At 42.0% G+C, this 12,522-nt stretch overlaps 1 protein-coding gene across 7 annotated transcripts in view; it reads left to right on the top strand.

Moving 5' to 3' along the window:
• The window catches only part of PTPN3 (protein tyrosine phosphatase non-receptor type 3), a 119,620-nt gene that overhangs the window by 74,959 nt on the left and 32,139 nt on the right, over nucleotides 1–12,522 (top strand). For 6 of the 7 annotated variants that reach the window (XM_036903331.2, XM_036903328.2, XM_036903333.2 and 3 more), the window contains 6 exons: nucleotides 1,551–1,671; nucleotides 2,798–2,885; nucleotides 5,745–5,833; nucleotides 6,979–7,042; nucleotides 8,375–8,547; nucleotides 11,493–11,627. In XM_036903331.2, coding sequence (XP_036759226.2) covers nucleotides 1,551–1,671; nucleotides 2,798–2,885; nucleotides 5,745–5,833; nucleotides 6,979–7,042; nucleotides 8,375–8,547; nucleotides 11,493–11,627 — 670 coding nt within the window. The remainder of the gene's footprint in view (nucleotides 1–1,550; nucleotides 1,672–2,797; nucleotides 2,886–5,744; nucleotides 5,834–6,978; nucleotides 7,043–8,374; nucleotides 8,548–11,492; nucleotides 11,628–12,522) is intronic. The other variant, XM_036903330.2, reaches the window with a different exon arrangement.

Genomic DNA, 12,522 nt, shown 5'->3' with positions numbered 1-12,522 from the left:
TGCTAGGCCCTAAAGATGAGTCTGACTCACTGGCCCCCTTCAAGGAACAGTGTAAGAAGGAAACAGATCCACTCATTACAGTGCAGATCTCAAAGAGCAGCCCTTGTGTGTGATGGCCATTGAGGGTGAGCAAGGCCACGTGGCTGTAAGGTAGGATACCCTTGCATCTGACCTTTTAACTTTGTGATGAAATTCAACTAAACAGCCACCTGGCTCATTTCGTTTCCTTCTGGGATTGACTGTGAAGCATCACCACAGCTTTCCCCAATGCCTGTCCTTGTGAAAGAGAAGGAGTCACTTAGCTTAGAAATTTCCTGTGTTGAATGGGTTCTCTGAAACATGAGTCCTCAGAAGCCACCTGGCAGGCATCGAAGCCAGCTGCAGGAAGAATTCATTAAAACCTTTAGAAAGATTTAGGTTAATATTTTTTAAGAAAAAAATGAAATAATATTTGTTTTTGTCAAGAAAATGAAGTACTGAATTAATGGCCCATCAGAACTAGATATGGTCTGTCTCACTCCTGTTTTTTATACAAATGCAAAATCTGAATCTTGGAGAAGCAAAGCAGGTGTCCTTGGGCCCCACAAGCCAAATACTTGGCTGCCCACCCAGAGTGCCTTTTCCCAGTCTCCTCAATACTCCGGACACCTAGAAGGTTTGAGTCCTCAGGACAGCATGTACACTTGCACAGGTTGGGCACTGCACAGCTCTCAGGAATACCGATCACACCATAGACATCAGTAAATCATGTCTGCATAGCACCCTCAAGGATCTCGAGAAGTGCTGTTTGGACCAGGGACCACTCCGGAAATCCCCCTCTAAGGATCTCCTGCCTCTTTTGGGGTCACAAGTCCCAACATGATTTCCATGACAGCCCCAGCATCTGTCTTGTCTTCTGACTCCCCTAAGAATAATTCCTTCTTCCCCAGAACTCTGTGCACTGCCTTGCCAGGGCCCAGACTCATGAGCTCCACTCATGCCCCACTTTGCCTCTGAACATAACCTGGCTCCCTTTCTCCACGTTCCTTGAGATCCAGGGAGTAGGTCAGGATGCAGACAGTAGTTGGGTCCACATGACCTCCCTTCTGCCCACATCCATTTGGTAAAGGAGGTTGGTCCAGCATTACAATAACCTTGGGTTTCTACAGAGAGAAATCCTGCAGTGCCTGGCATGCACAGCGTGGCCTTTTCCTGAGTGGGTTCATCCATTTTTCTTTATCCAGGGGTATAAGTGCAAACTTCTCGGCTGACCACAGAGTAGGAAACAGGTATGGGGTTTGAGTAGGCCCCAGATTGGAGCAGCCTCCCCCTTTCCTACTCAGGTGGCCTTGGGGGAGAAAGAATTCAGTTTGTGCATTTGTGGCAGTACTTAGCGCATAGTGAGGGTTCAGAGAATGTGGAAACTGGAGCAAATGAGAAACTCAAGTTCATGTAGTGACAGATCTTCTTGGAAGAGTATTTCTAGTTAATCTTTTTCTTGTGATGCTATTGATGCTTGTAAATACAGACTATATTGAAAAGGCAATTTCTTCCTCATTCTGTTTTGATAGCTCATTTTGGAGACTATAATTCTTCCATTCATCATCCGGGCTATCTTTCTGATGGTCAATTTATACCAGATCAGAATGATGACTTTTTAACGAAGGTGGAATCGCTCCATGAACAGCACAGGTGAGAGGAGGGGTGGGGTGGCCTACTTTGGGGACCGAGGTCAGGCATTGTCAGACCTCATGTCCCTTTGTGTTTTATGTGTTCTTCCCTTCCTTTTGTTCATGAATCCTCTTTTAAGATGTCGGAGGTTTGTGAACCTTCCAGCTGTTATGGATGGCAGATATATTTGGCATAACTTGCAGTTCTGTGAAGTGTAAAATCCAGTAAAGTTTAGGGTGATTCTGCATTCTTTTTCAGGATGTCATTGAAAGCACTTGGTTCTCCCTGAAGGAAATGCCCATTTTAAATCTGACTGCCCCACAAACTGATGCTACCAGGCAAACCTTTTAATGGTTTACCACATTTAATGAAATGGGCCATTCTTTCAGGTATTAATGAGTTTTAGGCACATAGAGTAAAGTGCTGACAGGCTGGGTGAGTCCCAAGCCCTTTCTGATGCAGTTCCTGAAACTGCCTTGCTTCCAGAAGGGAGCACCCGTCTTCACAGCTGCCTTGGGCCAAGCCTCCATCCCAGCAAGTACACCAGATGCCAGATGCCTCTTCCTTTGCCTCATTTTACTCAAAAGCTGCTGTGGTAGCTGTTTAATGTAGGTCAACTAAGGGCCACCTTGACCGAGAAGGCCGGGTCTCAGGAGACCTCATACCCTTGGGAAGGCCATGAGAACAAAAGCCAAATAACCAGTGTCCCTTCTAAAAGGCACTGCCAATCCCATCTCCCAGAATGGCTCCCCCAGGCAGAAGCCAACGTCCTAAAATAGCACAGTGACATGTGCAAGTTTGAGGCTGCTGCTAAAAGGATAGATAAAGACCTAAAGAGCACATGTTAAGTAAGCCACTTGGAATAAGTAGGGTGGGAATTCCTAAAGGTGACAGTCTTCTCTAACTATTGAGAGCTTATTAAATAAGATCTATTATTTCATAAAGAAATTAGCAGGCTAGATGAGTTCATATTCAATGAACAAGAAGAAAAAGCTGGTTTAGTGGAATTTAGGGTTAGATTAAGTTTCGTAACAAAAGGTATTGAAATTTTACAGGAATGTTACCACATTTTTAGGTTTTTATTTTTAAAATTATAGTTAATATCTTCTGTTTATTGGGTGAACTCTGCATATTCTCTCTTCTGTAGTGGGCTGAAGCAATCAGAAGCTGAATCTTGCTTTATCAACATAGCACGGACCCTCGACTTCTATGGCGTGGAACTACACTGTGGTAGGGTACGTACCTTGGCACATGCTGGTTAAAAACCACTTTGACTTTAATTTCTGGAAGTTTGAAAACTTCTTTGGCATACTTTCTTTTCCAGTATAAGATATTTCTATATTTTTTTCAGATTTTTTTTTAAGGTATTTGCAAGGTTTGAAAAGTAGTATTGAATTTGCTTGTTATTTGTCCAAATGCTCTTTTCATGTTTGCAATTGAGGACTTGAAGACTTTTTACTTGGTGGGGGGCCTACAGGGATTAGAAACAAGTAATTTTTGTAAGACCATTTCACGTTATAGTTAAAGAAGCAAAAAGTACATAAATCCACTTTCCAAGTAACACTTCAATAAGCCAAGGTTTCTATTTAATCTCAGTGCTGTGCAAATTAGAACTAATTACTCAAGATGGTGGTGTATTAAAAATTGTGCTATGATGATCAATATTGTAAATGGTTGTGACTTTTTAAATAAAATTGGTATCATCTCCTGAGTAGTTTCTATCTGCTGGACACAGTAGCTTATTTATATCCTATATCATTGTCAATGAGTAATTAATGAGTAAGTAATGCCATGAGATAAGTATTATCATTACCCCCATTTCACAGATGAAGAAACTGATGCTCAGGGACTTATCAAGGGTCACACACAACATAAGTAGTGGTTCAAGTACATGACTCCAGCCCTAATTGGCAGCCGAACTTACATTTTCTACCATAATTGGCCCACATCATATCCAGAAGGAAGCAAATATTGAACACCAAGTATGACATACTAGCCATTGTTCCAGATACTTTCATATGAGACCATAGATCTCATTTGAAGATTATAGCAACTTTATGAAATGGGTATCCTAATCATCCCATTTTACAAGTAAGAGAACAGAGGCTCAAGGAAGTTAAGTGACCAAAGCTTTGCATCTATGTATTTTTTGCAATTCATAGAACCACTTTTTGCTTCTTTTGTCTCACTTCAGTCCCATAACTGCAACAGGCAAGTTAAGACATAGGTAATAAACTAGGAAAACGTTATGGGATCTCACAAAGTATCAACTTCGGAACTTCACCATTAATTTTTATGCCATTTGCAAATATTATTTTGTCTGTAATAGAATGTTGTGGCGAACTTTCTTCAGTGGTGAAGAGGGCTTTATATCTGTCCAAGTTGATCGGTGCTCTCTGTACCCCAGACCCATTGCGGGTCCTGAGCCCAGATGATTACCTGCCTGGCTGACACCCCCATTGTGTCAGAGGGAGTTGTGTTATCCCTGGCTGCATTCTACCAAAACCCCGTAAATATCAATAACTTGATACTATGAAGTTCTTTTCTCAGTAATTGGAAGTCTGTGATGGTCCCTGCGACTCTACAGGGCATCCATGCTCCGTGCAGTGACTCAGCAGTCTAGGTTGCTTCTGTCTTGTGTCTTCACCAAGTTCACACGTAGCCTCATTCCTGTCACAAGGGAAGAGGAAGCTTGAGGGTTGCATGCCAGCTCTTAAACGATTGGGCCCTGAAGAGACACATCACTTCTGCTCACAGCACATTGGCTATGACTAGTCACATGGCCCTGCCTTCTACAAGTGGAGCTGGGAAATGGGGATGGGCATGGGAATTTAGTGAACAGTAACTATCCAGACTGCCAGGGTTGAGTTACAGATGAAAGTCCCCAGAACCAGGAGATTTGAGGTCCAGGTCACAGCTCGACCAAAGTCATTCATTTATTTATTCTGCACTCAATTTTGATTTCACTTGGTAATTTGTTTTCCTCTCCCACCTGCTTACTATTCCCCTATATTTTGATCACAGGCATCGTGTTTCAATGCAACCCTGGTTTTCACATGCAAATGTGGTTTAGCTTTAAGCATGTAATTTCAGTCAGGGGCCCAGTAGTGAATACTCTCTCAACTTGCCATGGCTTCAACACTGTTTGCTTTGGCCAGTTTCTTGAATTCCCTGTGTTCATGTCACTGTTCATAAGGGATTTGTCCCATTATCTCTTGACAGGCAAAAGGGAACGAACGTTTATTACACCTACCTAATGCCATGCCCTGTTGTACATTCTTCTGTTCTCTAATTTCAACCTCCTAAAACCCTTGAAGGTGGTTTCGGTAATCTTCATTGTGCATAAGAAAAAACTGAGGCTCAGTCCCCCAAAATAACACAGCCAGTTAAGTGGTAAACCTCAGGTTCACGCTCAGTGGTAACTGAGTTGCACTCTGCCCCTTCTTTATAATTACAAGTATTAATGGGGTAAATAGGAATATAGATAACTCAGGGGAAGGAAATGTTTTATTAAATTTTTGTCCACTTATACTCACCTTGTTCCCAAACAGATTTAAAAGAGCTTGTAGTCATTATATCTTCCTTCTATATCTTCATTGTCTATGACAATGCCTAGCTCATAGGCTCTTAATAAATGTTGACTATTTTGGATTTATAAGCAATATTTATTAATTGGTTTTAGTGTCACCAGTTCTACACTTCATTATAATAGCTATAGCCTTTTCAGGAGTTGAGATCTGTTTAAAGCTGTGCAGGGGTGAGGCCTTTCTGATTGTAATAATGATATCTAACACTAATTGTTGTAAATACAAAATTGAATATTCGTTTCAAGACTCTGTGGAGTGGGTGGGCTTGTCTGGTAACTTTCGAAACCGGTGGGACCCAGGTGTTGGCCATTAGGCAGGGTGTGATGACTTAAGAAGAATCTGGTGCTCGGGCCTTGGATCTTAAGTACCCATCGCCTGTTTTCCATAACATTTTCCCTTTGGAGCTTATACATACTGCTATTTATAAAAGCGTGGGTGCTGTAGTTACCGGAGGGCATAAGCATGACTGTAACACTCTGTGAATCTGAGATCTTCCTTTTTGTCCAGGATCTGCACAACTTAGATCTAATGATTGGAATCGCTTCTGCGGGCATTGCTGTGTACCGAAAATATATTTGCACAAGTTTCTATCCTTGGTAAGTGCAAACCAGTTCTAATTATTTTCTGAATCATGCTTTAAAATTATGCTGAACAAAAATAATGTTACCTCTAATTTTAAACTGTAATTTCCAAAGAAGGGGTAGAGACTTTTCCCCAAGGTTTTTACCTCTAAATTTGATCCAGATTCAGCACTTGGGAAAATTCATTTGATTTCCATTGACATCCCCTTCCCTCTAGTTGCCCAGTGGGTTGGGATACTCTGGAAATATGGATAAAATGTTGCAAGGCAGGTATTGCAGCTAAGGAGTCCCCAGGCAGAATTTCGAGAACTTCTCTGGGCAGGAACTGCATTATCAGTGCTTAGTCAGTCATTGAACTTTTACCAAGTGTTCAGTTCTGGTCTAAAAACTCAGGGGACCCGCCAGACTTGAATCCTCATGAGACAACTCCGGGGGAAAGGCAGTGCTGTCCCCACCGTTTAGAAGACGTTATAGTAGAGGACTTAAGAATGCAGGCACAGACCCTGGCTCCAGGCATTCCCAGTTGAATGACCTTAAGTACTTAGGTGGTATATCTCAGCCCCAGGTTCCTCGTCTGAAAACTAACTGTAATTATGTGTACCTTTCAGGACTGTCACAAGGCTTGGCTGAGGGACTGCTTGTAAAGCTTTTGGTAGGGGACCTGGCATATAAAAGATGCTCGTTTAATGGTGACTACATATGTAATTGTGTTATGATGCAAACAATAGAGAGGCTGCATGACACACAGCTATTAAGTAACGGAGCTGGAATGTGGACCTGGGTCTGTCAGGCTGCTGTCTGTCCTCTCCCTGCTCCACACTGCCCTCAGCTGTCCTCCCCAGGTACACACCAGCTCCGGCAGAGCTGCAGTATCACAAAAGCGGCTGACAGCAGAGAGCACATTGCCCGGGGTTCTTGTTATTTAAAAGCTGCATCATGATCCAGTCGCTCTAGTGTGATACTCCACGTCAGTCAGCTACTTGGTGTTGGCCAAGGCAATGGGCCTGCCCCCATGTGCACCGTGAAGTAAACCCTAGCAAGCAAGCTGAGAGCCTCTCGTCGTCATCCTCATGGAATAGAGGGCACACACTGAGAGGCATCAGCTACAACCTGGCCGATCCCTATGTGCTTTTTTTGTATTTTTTAAAATTTTTTTGCAGGGTGAACATCCTAAAAATTTCTTTCAAAAGGAAAAAGTTCTTTATACATCAGCGACAAAAACAGGTAAGTTATATTCCTGCTTGCTTTGTTCCTCGTATTTTTATCTGCTTCAGCTCTTAGTTCTTTGGTGGGCAACAACAGTTTGCCATATGTATAACAGGGAAGAAAGAGCATGGTGTGGGGTGGAAAAGGAAACTGAAATCAGAGTCCAGAGGACCCAGCAGTTCTCTGTGCAATTCTCTCTGCTTATCTGGCTGGAGAAAGAACGTGATTTGGAGTCAGAGACGACTGGTTCAGATTCTAGCTCCTCCACTTACCAGCTGGGCAGGTTATTTAGCCTCCCCTAGCCCAACTCACCTTGTTTAAAGAAATGCAATAATGCCCACTTCTCAGGGCATCATGAGGATTAAACTAAAGAGCACTGGTCAGAGCAGCTGGCACAGAGCCCACGCAGAGTAGCAGTGAATGTGTGCAGGGTCAGTCCCTTCCCCTGATGTGTGGCAGTGCCCAGCAGCCTTCATGTGTGTCTCATAAGAGGGGTCCACGGCACTCTTGGTAACTCAGTTTGGTCGCCCACATGGAGGAGGACTTGTAGGTGAGGAAATAGGTTCCCACAAGAGCTGGAGTTTGAATCAAAGATGCCTGCTCTTTCCAGGACACCACACTCCATCTTGTTATGCTACATGTTTTTCACTTAATGCCACTGTGTCCATTTCCCAATTTTTCCAGGGTAATATGTAACTTTAAATATCTCCACTGAGCAATAAGCGCTTAGATGAAAATACTAAAGCTTAGAGCAAACTAGGACTAGAATCTGGGTCTCCTAATACCCCTGGCCCTGTGCAGGATTCAAGGTGGCACCAAAACATGCAAGATGGTAATTTAACAGGAAAGCAGAAAACTTAAATTCAAGTTAGGATGAAGGTAAAGGAAATAATTGAAATGATTGTTATATATGAGCACTTGACTTGACTCTGTGCAAAGAGAAAAATCCAAAGGGTTATACAATTTTTGTTGTCTGATAGGTGGAAGATTATTTCTTTAGGAGAGATTTTTCCCAGAGCTAAATTTTAAAAGAAATGTATCAAACAGCCCTTACCTGGTTGTTCCAAATATATCCAACCTAGAAATGGAAGCACATCTGAAATCAAAATGTTCCTGAGAGACCACAAATGATGATAAAGAGCAGATTCTGGTCATCTTTACTGTGTTTGTAAGGTGGTTGGCAAATGCTCTCTTGAATATTCCTGTGACACTGGTTGGTGGCCTGAGGCGTCCGGAAGCCAGTTTTCTCTTGCATCCTACCTGCTTACCAATGATGTGGGCATAAAATGCTTGTGAAGTCTTGCCCCTACATCTATGTAGATTAAATCTCTACTATGTTTTTCCTCTCAGACCGAATCCAGGGAACATATTGTGGCCTTCAACATGTTAAATTACCGATCTTGCAAAAACTTATGGAAATCCTGTGTCGAGCACCATACATTCTTTCAGGCAAAGAAGCTACTACCTCAGGAAAAGAATGTTCTGTCTCAGTACTGGACTATGGGCTCTAGGAACCCCAAAAAGTGAGTATGCTTTAGGGCCAGTGTCCACACCACACTAGACCGTGGTGGGAACATGTCCTGGTGACGGCTGGGCAGTTGACATCCTCTGTCAGGGGAAGGGATTCCATCACACAGGGGCCCAGGCACTGGGCCTCGGAACCACGGTCAGAGGTCTCTTTCTGAACATAGTCAGGTGCTTCTCATATTGCCGTCCTTCCTTTCTGCCTCCTCAACTCTGCTGTCCTCGTAGCCCCCAGGCAGCCAGAGTTGCAGCTGTTCCCTTACCATGTCACAGTAAGGGAAGCAGTAAGTGTCCGTGGCAGTGACTCTGAGGGTCGTGTGGCGCCTGGCATATGGGCTTCCCTGGACTGTACCCACCTAGACAGCATCTCCCACAGAATATTAATTCTGTAAGATGCTCCATAATAATGGATGAATGATCAGAAGTAAAGATTTCCCAAGTCAAGTAACTTTAGGATATATTACATAATAGCAACCACGAGATAACAGTAATAACTACAGCTGACAGTTATTGAATGCTTACTTTGTACCATACTTAATTATATTTAATTCTTACAACAATCCCATGCGTACTGTTATCTAAAGAAATCTTATTGAAAGTGTGTAATGAGCAGTACAGTGAGAGAAATTAATCTATAATTTTTCAACTTGTAACTTCATCTAAATTTTAATCTAAATTTATTTTCTAGATAAACTAACAATGCAGCTTATATTTATGTGTATTCATTTGTTCTGAGACCACCTTCTGATAACAAGATATGGCAGAAATTGTTTATCCAATTGTTCTTATAATCCTAAATTGGTTTGAAAAATTGCTTTCATAATTTTGCATTGTTGCTGATGGGCTGTTACTAACACCCCTGTCTGAGCCATTGTCTGGTACATGGGACTATCGGACTAGTCCAGTGACTTTCCTTTTATACTGATAGTCATTAGTAACTATAGACTCAGTAAGTAGCAAATTTTTGTTAATATCAATGATAATATTTATGGTACAAAATACTCTGTCTCAGCTTCTGATGAACCAAAGGCAAATATGTGTTAAAAATTTTTAGCTCTTATCATACTGTCTAGTATTTTTATATATTCAGTAGCTCTGTTACTGGAAAGTCATGAACATAACCAACTGGGATGTAGTATTTATGTGGGTTGGGGGTTAATCTTTTGGGCCAGCTCTGAGAGGTGACATAGTGAAAGCAATTGAGAGCAAACAAAGGCTCTGTTGCTGAGCTACCTGTGTTCAAATCCTACCTGTGTCAATTTAATTGGCTGTTTTAATTTTCTCATCTGTAGAATGTAGCTAATGGGTTCTAGTTATCCACTGTGGCCTAATAAGCCACCCCTATTTTGGTATCTTAAGGCAATAACCATGCTATCGTATCTCAAGGTCTTGTGGGTGAGGAATTTGGGAAGGTCTTGGCCACCAACTTCTGCTCCATGTGGTATAGACTGGGGTTTCTCGGTGATAAGTGGTTGATCTGCTCTGAGGGTCTCACATACCTGGTACAGTGATGAAATAACTGGAAGGCTGGACTCACCTAGGCCCCTCACCCTCTCCTTGTATTCTCAAGGGCTCTTCATATGCACTCCCCAGCAGGGTAGATGGATTTCTTATGCAGAGGCTTCGGGCTCCAAGAGCCTAAGGCAGAAGCAGCCAGTCATCTAAAGGCTAAGCCCAGAACTGGCGTTCGGCTACTCTTGGTCAAAGCAGTCACAGGCCAGCCTGGATTCAAGAATCAAAGAGCTTGCACACTTGAGGTCACTTGAAATATTAGGGGTGGTTTGGGAGCACTAGTAGGCAGCTCTTTACTACCAGTACCAGTTTCAGGGTACTGCAAATTTATGACCTTATTATCCTTATTTTATAGATGAGGAAACTGAGGCCTAAGGTTTTGTGATTTGCCAATCCCTAGAGATACATCTATACATTTGCATATTGGGCCTCCTGCAAGGTTCTACTTAAGGAAATTCATTCAGTAAATTTTCCAAACTTATGGGATAATGGAACTTTTTTTTTTTAAGAGTACCTATTAGTTACCTGTGACACATACTTTGGGGAACTGCTACATTAAACCTTTGAATCATCTAGCTTGTTCCTTTTGTTCTGATGCTATGCTCTCCATCAATGGTAATTTGATTTATAATGTTAGAGTCTCCTAGTGAGATCATTTTGATCAGGGTGAAATAGTATTTCTTATTGTAAATAACTACATTGATATTCTGGGGGGTATTTTGTGTTGTTCTTTTGCTTTTTGTTGGTTTATCGGTTTCAGGGTGCCAGGAGATCTATGGAATGTTTTAGTAAGACATTGTTTAGAACTTAGAAATTGCCAGAACTGACTTTCCCCTAAACTGGCTTCCTCTCAAATATCATTCTGTCAGGGATCTGTATAGCTAAGATTTAAATTCTCTAGGTATAGGTAAAATTCAGAAGTAATCTTCGGCTTGGCACATTCAGAGAACATGGTCTAAGCATATTCTCATGTCTTGGCTCAAAGAGTTATTGGGGACTTACAGTGATGGCCTCTGCCAGCTAGGGCGATGAAGAGCGCCGGGGAGGATGATTAATGTTCGAACTCATGCCAGTGTGAGTAAAGTGAGCGTTCCTTGAAGTTCCTCGAACCATATTTCTATGTTACACTGAAACTCCTCATCTGGTAAGGTTTGAGTATATTCTGAAAGCATCTTAGTGCTTGCAGTAGTAGTAAGGACAAGAAAATACTCTCACTAAAAAAGAAGAGATTACATAAGAAAAAGCCAGGACAGAGAGGAATAACTTTTGACCCATGTACCTCTACTCCTAGTAACCTTGGCAGGTGTCACCAAGGTTGATAGCCAGTCAACCTTCAGGGAGTTGAGCATGTGTAGACTGTTTCACTTACACTGTAATTTCTTCCTTGTTGAACATGTCAGTGTAGAAAGTGAACCTGCATCTGGTTTTTCAGGTCTATAAATAACCAGTATTGCAAAAAAGTGATTGGAGGGATGGTATGGAACCCAGCCATGCGGAGATCTTTATCAGTGGAACATTTAGAAACCAAGAGTCTACCTTCTCGGTCCCCTCCTGTTACTCCCAACTGGTATGTCCTTTTTTTGTACTACCCACCAGTAAACACTTCATCTCTTCCAAAATAAAAAATAAATTCCTCAGTGTAGACGTCCTACAATCAGAGCTACCTTTACACATTTGACTATTGCAGAAGTAACCTTTTTCATGACATGCACAAGTCTAGCCAACATTTTCTTTCATGTATAATGCTGGGTGTTCTTTTTCAAAAAATGACTCGGTCTAGGTTTGAGAACTACAGCCTGCCAGAACTCTTCTCTTGGCATGACAGCACACTCTAGCACAGTAACATTCTGAGAAGCCCTGTGATAAAGACATACATTTAGCTTTATTTAATCTTGCAGTTCCCATTACCATCACATAAAGTAAACTTTGAGAAAACCTAATAAAGGTATGTGATAGAACTGACACAAGGGTGTGAACCCGCAGCAATAGTAGCAAATGTGCACGGGGAGGTAGCCTGCCACCTCCTAAGGTCGGGGACTCAGCTTACAAGGAAGGAAGTGGCAATTTTGCAAAACGGGGAAGTGCACTGAATTTGTATCTAAAAGATCCAGACTCAGATTTTGGCTCTTCTCTTCATTAACAAGTTTCTGTACCTCTCTGGTCTCAGTCTTCCCATTTGTGAAAAGAGTCATAAAAATCACCACAAATGAAATGATCATGTACAAGTGCTTTTTGTAAGCTGTAAAAAAAGGATTGGGTAGAATTACTATTATTATCATTATTTTATTATAATGTTCTTCAAAGATGTCAGGCCATTTTTATGACTTCCAGAACAGCCAGGCATCGTCTGCAGGAGCAGAAACCAAGCTGAAAACATTGCCCCAGCTCCATGCTGAGATAAGAGTGTGGCTTTCTGATCATTTCATGAACAACAGAGTGAGTCTGCTTCCCAAGGAGGGATC

The sequence above is a fragment of the Manis pentadactyla genome, chromosome 3 (assembly GCF_030020395.1).
Source record: "Manis pentadactyla isolate mManPen7 chromosome 3, mManPen7.hap1, whole genome shotgun sequence".
Lineage (NCBI taxonomy): Eukaryota > Metazoa > Chordata > Mammalia > Pholidota > Manidae > Manis > Manis pentadactyla.
The sequence above is the reverse complement of the archived record's forward strand: the minus strand, read 5'-3'. Positions and strand labels throughout refer to the sequence as shown.